The sequence below is a fragment of the Mus pahari genome, chromosome 20, assembly GCF_900095145.1.
Source record: "Mus pahari chromosome 20, PAHARI_EIJ_v1.1, whole genome shotgun sequence".
Taxonomy (NCBI): domain Eukaryota; kingdom Metazoa; phylum Chordata; class Mammalia; order Rodentia; family Muridae; genus Mus; species Mus pahari.
Window position 1 is genome coordinate 34,967,524 of NC_034609.1, and position 9,534 is coordinate 34,977,057.

Consider the following 9,534-nt stretch of genomic DNA (forward strand, 5'->3'; position numbering starts at 1 on the left):
TTTTCTTTTTTGGTTTTTTCGAGACAGGGTTTCTCTGTGTAGCCCTGGCTGTCCTGGAACTCACTCTGTAGACCAGGCTGGACTCGAACTCAGAAATCCACCTGCCTCTGCCTCTCAAGTGCTGGGATTAAAGGCGTGTGCCACCACTCCCCAGCTCACTATATGTTTCTTAAAGGATATAGCTGGCTTAGTTTCAAAGGACACAAAGGATGCTTGGGTGAAGGATGAAGTTGCTACCCAAGTAGGTGGGTGAGGATGTGAGAGATGGAGGTGCAGATATCAGTAATGACTCCTCCCTTGGGAGGAACCAAAAGATATTAAGCTGAGACTTAAGTATTATTAAATATTATTCAGCTGCCCTGGCTTGCTGCTTCCCTAGTGTAGTCTACTAGACTCCATTGAAAATCAAGTCAGCAACTCTAAAATGGCGTGTGGCAGAGTGCCCTCTTGAAAGCTGACGGCTGTGGAGAAAGGTAAAGTCTCAATGAGTGAAGGACAAATTGATCTCTGCTCTATCTACATTGTCCCTGTCCTGAGCGCAGATTCTACATAGGTCATGGTTGATGTGATTGTGGCTATATCGCTGGATTTGGAAAAGATAGTTCATGCTGTTTCCTCTCTTTTAGGTTTCAAGTGCCCCATTTGTTCCAAGTCTGTGGCTTCCGATGAGATGGAAATGCACTTTATAATGTGTCTGAGCAAACCTCGCCTGTCCTACAATGGTAAGGGTTATCTGTCTTGTCTGCTTCCTGGTGTCAAGATGGGTTGGACAGCTGGGGGCGTAGCCTCTGGGCAAGGGGGCTTTGTGTTGTTTTCTTTTAGCTGCATTGTGCGTGTGCTAGTGAGGAACCTCCTGTTCTTGAGAGCCTTAGTTATTATTAGTTGGGTGAGGTAGCTGAGGAGAAGCCAAGAAGGCAAGTCCTAGGCCAGGTGGTGAGAAGGCTGTCTGCTGCTCTATGCCTTCAGTGGCCTTTGGTGGGGAGACATAGCCATTCTTTCCCCTAGTCATGCCCCTGACCTTGGTAGATTCCAAGACAAATAAACATACTCTACAGAGCCATCAAGAGGGGCCTAGACAGAATATCATCTCTGTGGGCAAGGAAACCCATGGTTCTGGTGGTGCCCGAAGGGAACTGAGGGCCTGGCCCTTTCCTGTTTTCCTTGCAGCTCAGGTGGACATAACCTGGTTAAGCAGTAAGCACCCATGTGATAGCAGTTGGAAGGAATACATTCAATCTGTACATTACTTTGGAGATTAGTGCTAGAGGGTCTCCATGTTCCACCATGGCTTCCTACTTAGAAGCTGTGTTAGAATTGAGCATGCCTTTAATCCCAGCACTGGGGAGGCAGAGGCAGGTAGATAGATCTCTGTGAGTTCAAGGCCAGCCTGGTCTGCAGAGTTCCAGGCCAGCGATAGAAAGAAAAGAAGAGAGTCCCAGCACTCGGGAGGCAGAGGCAGGCAGATTTCTGAGTTTGAGGTCAGCCTGGTCTACAAAGTGAGTTCCAGGACAGCCAGGGCTATACAGAGAAACTCTGTCTTGAAAACCCCCCCAAAAAAAAGGAAGAAGAGAGGAGAGGGGGAGGGGAGGGAGGAAGAAAGACAGACCTGAGTATGAATCTAGCAGAAATGTGATCATAGCATCTGGGGGACCCCGTGACACTTACTCTAGCATGTTTCTGGGGATAAAGTTGAGTGGCAGATGTGTTTGCTGCAGGTAAATGTCTGGGGTTGAGATGATGAGAGGTCAGGCTTCCTCTGTTGCTCAGTCACTATAGCTTAGATAGGTTGTTCAGCCTCAGTTTCCTGGCCCCATACAATAAGGATAGCAATCTTTGCACACAAAACCCTCTAGCACAGGGCTTCGCACATGGTGGTATTGAAATTACAGCTGCCGTGGAAAATGCAAGACTCCCAGAGGATGGTCCGTCCGACTTGATGGTGCGCAGACTCTGCTTCCATTCCCCTGCTTTCCACTCGCCCGTGTCTGTCTGTCGGCTCTCCTGACGGTGATTGCTAGGGAACTGTGTTCTCTGCAAGGTCAACAGTGGCCAGAAGGATGCCCCCAGCCCCAGTGAGCAGGCCCACCTTCTCAGGGTAGAGGCGAAGCAGGCACAGGAAAGTGTGCTTGCTCTGAGACTCTGAGGATGCTCTCCTGCCACCAGAGGCATCCTAGATGACAGCCTCAGCCTAGGGAGGGCTCACGACTCCCAGACACCCTGAAAAATAAATCAAACAAGTCTAACCTGCTTGATTCTCTTAAAAAGCATCCTACCGCCGGGCGTGGTGGCGCATGCCTTTAATCCCAGCACTTGGGAGGCAGAGGCAGGAGGATTTCTGAGTTCGAGGCCAGCCTGGTCTACANAGTGAGTTCCAGGACAGCCAGGGCTACACAGAGAAACCCTGTCTCGAAAAACCAAAAAAAAAAAAAAAAAAAAGCATCCTACCACAGGTTGAGTAGATTGACATGAAATTCTTAGGGATGGAGATGTTTTAGATTTTGGAGTTTTTCAAATCTTTGAACATTTGTATAGGTATAAACGATTAGACATCTCTAATGTGAAAAATCTAGACTTTTTAAATATCATGTCCCTAGTTGGAAATGTCAAGGGCTAGAGATGCAGCTCATTGGTGGAATGCTTGCTTAGCGTGCACAAGGCCCTGGGTTCTGTTCCAGCACCTCCTACCCCATGTTTTAGACTTGAGGTCCTAAAATAGAATCCAGGACCTTGCAAAATATACTATATAATAAAATGTATTTTATAGATTTCTAGATCTTTGCAACAAGATTTGTGTTTTTATGTATCTTACTTGCCTGGCCAAAGGATTGCAGTTGCAGGAGGGCTGTGTCTATCGTGGTCCGTGCGGCCTGCAGACCTCTGCATGGGCCAGAGGGCCGGGCAGGCTATGGCTCTGTCTTTCCTCTCAGTGATCCCCTTTCCTCCCCAGCAGTCCTTCCTTTTTCCCTGTGACTGCCATCCTCCTGGGTCCATTGTCCCTACTTCGGCTGGCCTGTCCCTGCTCAAGCTCAGCTTTGTCCCTGTCTCTGCCTGGGACTGTGGAGGGAGAGGTCCTGTGTCTCATAGTTTACTGCAGTCATGGTGTCAAGTACTGCATTTACTTCTGTCCCACATGTGCTGAGACTTCATGAAGACTGTTCTGTCCTGAGGGTTGCTGGCAGAGCTCTCTGTAGACACTGCCTTTGCTGTTGTAGCACAAAGAAGCCTCAGAGGGGCTTGGCCTGAGGGAACTTGGCTTCCAGAGTCTCTGGGGAGAACTTTGCAGTAATGTCGGTGGCAGACAAAGTGCTGTCAGGACCACCCGAAACAAAGTCACTTCATAAGCTGTCTAAGTTAGGGTTTCTGTTGCTGTCAGGAGACACCATGACCACAGCAGTTCCTAAGACAGAAATCTTTTAATTGGGGCTGGCTAACAGTTTTAGAGGCTTAATCCATTATCATCATAGTGGGAAACATGGTGGCACACAAGCAAACATGGTGATGGAGGAGAAGCTAAGAGTTCTACATGAGGATTAGTAGACAGTTGGAAGAGAATGAATCACACTTCTTCCTACAAGGCCATACCTCCTAATAGTGCCATTCCCTATATAGGGGCCATTTTTATTCAAACCACCACACTTGTACCCATATCATGAAGCAATATGCATTTAGTTCAACTTAAATCCCCATAGTCTATCACAATATCAGCACTGTTTAAAAGTCCAAAGTTTAAAGTCTCTTCTGAGACTCGTGTAATCTCTTTTAACTGTAATCCCCTAAAAGTGAAAAATCAAAATACAGATCATATATTCTCAGCATAAAATGGCCCATTACTATTCCAAAAGGGAGCAGAGTGAAGACTACTCGGCAGGGTAAGGCCGACACCAGCTAGGCAGACTCCAAACCCCACGTCTCCATGTCCGATGTCAGATCTCCAACTCCCTTCATCTTTGTTGACTGCAGCACACTCCTTCTCCTGGGCTAGTTCCACCCTGTTAGCAGCTTTCCTCAGCAGGTATCCACAGCTCTGACATCTGCAACATTTGGGGGTCTCCAAGGTAATCCAGGCTTCACCTTCATAGCTTTACACTGTGGCCTCTCTGGGCCTTCATGTATGGACACCCCTGACACATGTCTGGCCTCAGTGGCATTCTTTAGTCACAGAGGGAGATTCCATAACCTCCTCCTTCTGTCCCTGACTCTAACGCCAGAGCCATGTGACTGAAGTCGCCAGCTTCTGATGCTACTTGCTGTGACTGGAGCATGGCTCCCTCATTCAGTCACATCTTCATGAACTTGCTGTTTTCCTTGATTTCCTAAACTGCTTAAGCCTGGCTGACCTGGAACTCTGTAGACCAGGGTGGCCTTGAATTTAGAGATCCGCCAGCCTCTGCCTTCTGGTGTGCACCATCACTACTCCTAGACCTAAACCATTCTTTAGCTGGGTGAGGTCTTGCCCTGAGGTCACCACTTCTTTTATTCCATTTAATATCAGGCTTTCCTTTTATGTGTTCATCTCCTTGAACACAGGACTTAGCTCCATTCTATTTTCTGGTGCCCCTTTTCTCCTTGAACTGCGTGTTTTGTTTTGTTTTGTTTCCTTGCTCAGCTTGTTCCTTTTCATTATAGATCTTCTTCATAACAGTGAACGCTAATAACCACACAACAGTCAATACCATAACAGTGAACGCTAATAACCACACAACAGTCGATACCAGGCTGTATTGGAATTTCCTCTGCCAAGCAACTAATCCAAAACTCTTCCATTTACTCAGGCAGACTTTTTAGACAGGGCAGAAAGCAGCCACATTCTTACCCAAAGTAGCATGAGAATGGCTCAAGTCCACATTCTTCTCTGAAACTCTTGAGCCAGGCCCCCACAGTTCAAATACCCCCAGCACCACTGTCTTCCAGGCTCCTACTGGGATGACTCACTAAGCCCCACTTAAAGCATTCAACTGTTTTTTTTGTTTGTTTGTTTGTTTGTTTGTTTGGGTTTTTTTGGTTTTTCGAGACAGGGTTTCTCTGTGTAGCCCTGGCTGTCCTGGAAGTCACTCTGTAGACCAGGCTGGCCTCAAACTCAGAAATCCTCCTGCCTCTGCCTCCCAAGTGCTGGGATTAAAGGCGTGCACCATCACTCCCTGGCTCAACTGTTTTTCTAATCCAGAGTTGTAAAGTCCATGTGCCTCTAAACAAGTCCACCAGAAGAGACTGAATCACTTCCTCCAACAAGGCCACACCTCCTAATAGTGCCACTCCCTATGTACCTATGGGGACCATTTTTATTCAAAGCAGCAGCATATGTGCTAATGTAGGAAATTGAAAAATCTCTAGCCCCTTCCTTTCTTAGAGAACCGGGTCTTTCTTTCTATCTTCACTTGAGCTGATGTCTCTTTGACCAGCAACCTGGAGAAAGTCCCCCAGAGCAGCCATGCTCATCCTTCCTAATGCTGAGACCTTTACACAGTCCATGTTGTGGTGACCCAGTTTTAAATTATCTTTGTTGCTACTTCATAGCTCCTACTTTGCTCATTATTAATTATAATGTAAATACTGGACATGCAAGATGGTTTTAGACAACCCCTGTGAAAGGGGGTCTGGATCCATAGGGTAGAGGAAGAGCAGGTTGGCCATCTCAGCAGAGACCCTGTGGCTCTCCCTCTGCTCCTTGCTCTTTCTTCATCCTTTCCATGAACAGTCTCCTTATATGTAAGCCACAGACTTCACCTCTAGTCCTGTGAGTAGAGTTTATCCTAAAGAGATGAAGGGGCTTCAGAGTCTATGTCTGGCTTCTCTATACACACGGCTAATGTAGAAAGGAGACTGTGGCAGCATGGTGGTCCTCCTCTTCTTCTTCCTCTTCTTCCTCCTCCTTTTCCTCTTTTTTTTTTTTTTTTCTGAAGACACTAGTGGTAAGAGGACATTGTGGCCTTTAGTCCATAGGACATGTCTTGAATTCAAATAGAATGTGAATTCTTGGGTCCTTTCACCAAAACCTCCAGCATGGTAACATGCTCTTCCAAGTTTCACCCCAGTCTCACAGACTTAATCTTATCTATTTAGGGGGAAAAAAAAATTGTGAGCTTAAAAAGACAGCTCAGAAGTTTGTCTGTTCTTCCAGGGGGCCTGGATTAGCTCCCCAGCACCCATGCCAGCTCACAGTCATCTATCTCTTAAGTCCAGTTTCAAAGCATCTAATGCTTTCTCGATTCCACAGCACCAGAAACACCTGTGGTACAGACATACATATGTAAATTACCTACACACACGAATAAATCTTTAAAATAAAGATTGTAAAAGAAAAATGTGAGGAGATAGCTGGCAATACGCCATGAGCTCTTGGAGTCTTTCTAGGAAGGGGCAGTGGGAGACTTTCCTCCATGCTGGTGAAGTTCCGTTTCTCATGGAAAGTGACTGGAGGGTCTGGAAGGTTGACTCAGGAGTTAGGAGTAATTTGTTCTTTGCCAAGGCCCTGGTTTAAATCTCAGCACTCACAGGAAGGGCTGCCACCTCCTCGAGGAGCAGACACACAGAAGTGCACAGACATACGTGCAGGCAAAACACTCATACACACAAAATAATAAAATGAATCTAAAAAATGTTTTTAAGTGACTGGAGGGCAGAGCAGCTCAAGGTAGCATACACGCCTGTCTGTGTGAGGTTCTGCTCCCTTCCTTGAAGTGGGGAAAGGAGCGTGTGGTGGGGAGCTCAGGGGACATACATGCTCTGGACCCTCCTGGTCTCTGCCCTGCACACACACATATACAAGCTCACCTTCCATGGTTGCTAGCACCAGTGGAAATATGGATAAAATGTATGATGGTTATGTAAGATGAAATTTAGTTAAATTAGAAAGAAAAAAATAGAAAGCTCCAAGTGAGGCAGATAGAAAATAGTATTTTTCTTAATCTGAGGGTTGGTCTAAGGGGAGCACTGGACAAGGCCTCCAGTAGTTGCCTACCAGATTATTTTTAAAATTTAGGGAAAGCATGACCAGTTTTACTAGTCCAGCCAGTGCTCACAAACAAAGAGAACAGACTCCTGGTGCATCAAGGGCAAGGGCTTGGCCAGGGAGGTCAGTGACCAACAGAGCACCAGCCATTAGCTCTTAGCCTTCCCAGCCTTCCTTGGCCGCCTTGAACTAAGGCCTACCAGAAGCTGAGGAAGGGAGCTACAGAGAAGAGAGGAAGGAGGAAGGAGTCCTCTGTGTAAATGTGGTTAGCTTTAATACCTCTGTCTGTAAAATCTGTGGCCATCGTATTGACCAACCTCCTGAGGTGGAGGGAGGTATGACTGACTTTCTTAGCAAAAGAGCTCTGTGGCCAGGTGATGGTGATTCACACCTTTAGTCCCAGCGCCCTGGAGGCAGAGGCAGGTAGGTCTCTAGGTTCAAGGACAGCCAGGGCTACACAGAGAAACCCTGTCTCAAATTAAATTAAATGCATACATGCATGCATGCATGCATGCATACATGCATACATACATACATACATACATACATACATACCAAAACAGAAAAGAAGGGCGCTCTGAAGCCATAGAGTGGACTGGAAGCTCAAGGAGGTTGTTCCAGGACTCCTCACCTCAGGCATGTTCTGGTGAGGCAGGAGTTTCACTGTGGCATCCAGGACAGTCAGTAGATTCCCCGAGTTCTGTTCTGGGGTGTAGGGCTTTTTTTGATGTTTTTCCCTCCTTTGCCAAGGGGTATTAATTCCCTCTTTCTTCAGAGCTCTGGAAGTGCATTGTGTGAGCTCCTGCCTGCCTGCCTGCCTGCCTGCCTGCCTCCTTCCCTTCCTCCTTTTATTTATTGTGAGTGCCTGTGCTTATCCATGCTCCTTCATGTGTGTGTGTGCATGCGTATGCTCAAGTGCATGCCCACACTAGGGGAGGGGGGTGCCATTGTACACAAGTGGAAGCCAGAAGACAACTTAGGGCAGATTAGGTGGATTCCAGAGATTGGCTCTGCAGCAAGTTATGCACTATGCCATCTTGGCAACCCAGTGTGCTTTCTTGAACAGGGTGGCACATGTGTGCACATGTGGGCACATGTAGAGACCAGAGTTCAGCATCACATGTCTTTCTTACTTTTCTCCTTTAATCTTTTTTTTTTAGCCTTTGTGTGTGTGTGTGTGTGTGTGTGTGTGTGTGTGTGTGTGTGTGTATGTGTGTGAATGGTTTGCCTGTGTGTGTATGAGCTGGTTTGGAGTCTAGGAAACAACAATGAAGGGCTATAGTCTGAAAGTCCATGTCACGGGTGAGCTGCCCCAGACTCCATCTGTAGACTAAGCAAGTTTTCTTCCCATCTCTGTTGAGGGTTTTATCCTCCGATGTGTTACTGTGAGGAGCATCAGGCATATCAAAGTTGAAAGCCTGTTCCCAAACAGTGAGCCCCGGACCCTGCATTGTACGTTATTCATTACCCCATCTCCTTTCTCTAGTCACATCCATTTTACCCTTTGAATATATTCTTAAGTAAAATACAGATTCCTGCCGTCTGAGTCTGTGGTCTCATGCTGTGAAGAGACACCATGACCATCGCAACTCTTGTAAAGGGAAACATTTAATTGGGGATGGTTTTTAGTTTTAGAGACCATTTAGTCCAGGAGGCACTGTGTGGTTTAAAGACAGACATGGTGCTAGGGAGGTAGCTGAACGTTCTACATCTGGATGGTCCGCAGCAGGAAAAGAGACATTGGGCCTCGCTTGAGCATTTGAAACCCCAAAGCCCACCCCCAGTGACACACTTCCTCCAGTAAGGCTGTACACACCTAATCCCTGTCAAGGACACCACTCCCTAATGATTAAACATCTAGATATATGAGCCTATCAGAGGCCTATTCAAACCACCACACCGGTGCACTTCTTTCTTGTTATTTATAGGTTTTTTTGAAACAGGGTCTGACTTTGTAGCCCAGGCTGTCCTGGAACTCCCTCTGTAGCCCAGGCTGGCCTGACTCATGGAGATCCTCCTGCCTCTGCCTCCTGAGTGCTGGGATTGGAGACTTGCATTGTCTTGTCTGGCTTCCTGTGCACTTTGTTAAGGATTTTAAGAATAAAGTCGTATGTGCTCAAACATTTACAAGACAAGAGCACATACATGTGCTTGGTTTCTAATCCTCCTTTCTTTCACTTTAAAGGTGTATTTTTATAGATTTTTTTTCCTTGCATGCACAAGCAGTTATATATGGTATGTAGTGCTTTAAAGGAATGGGGTTGGCCACTTTAGGGTGTTCTTCCACTTCTTATGTTCATACTGCCCTTTTTACTGTACCCTTGCTTAGCTAAATGTTCAAGGGAAAAGTGGTGACCACAAGTTGTCCTAATGTCCTATAAACCAAATGATTTCTCTTATAACTCCTACAAACAGGAACTTCAATATCAAATTTTTGTGTTTTATTCCATTTCCCTGGGATTCTTAACAGGGAAATCTGAGTCCCTAGGCCTTCCTAGCCTATGAATAATCCATATTTTATGAGTACTTAAGAGTTTTACCAGCCGGGCGTGGTGGCGCACATCTTTAATCCCAGCACTCGGGAG

The 9,534-nt window shown here is 46.5% G+C and overlaps 1 protein-coding gene across 2 annotated transcripts in view; it reads left to right on the plus strand.

Moving 5' to 3' along the window:
• Znrf1 (zinc and ring finger 1) overlaps positions 1-9,534 on the plus strand; it is an 89,841-nt gene that overhangs the window by 72,384 nt on the left and 7,923 nt on the right. For both annotated transcript variants that reach the window (XM_021220500.2, XM_029532352.1), the window contains exon 2: positions 627-722. In XM_021220500.2, the coding sequence (XP_021076159.1) occupies positions 627-722 (96 nt within the window). The remainder of the gene's footprint in view (positions 1-626; positions 723-9,534) is intronic.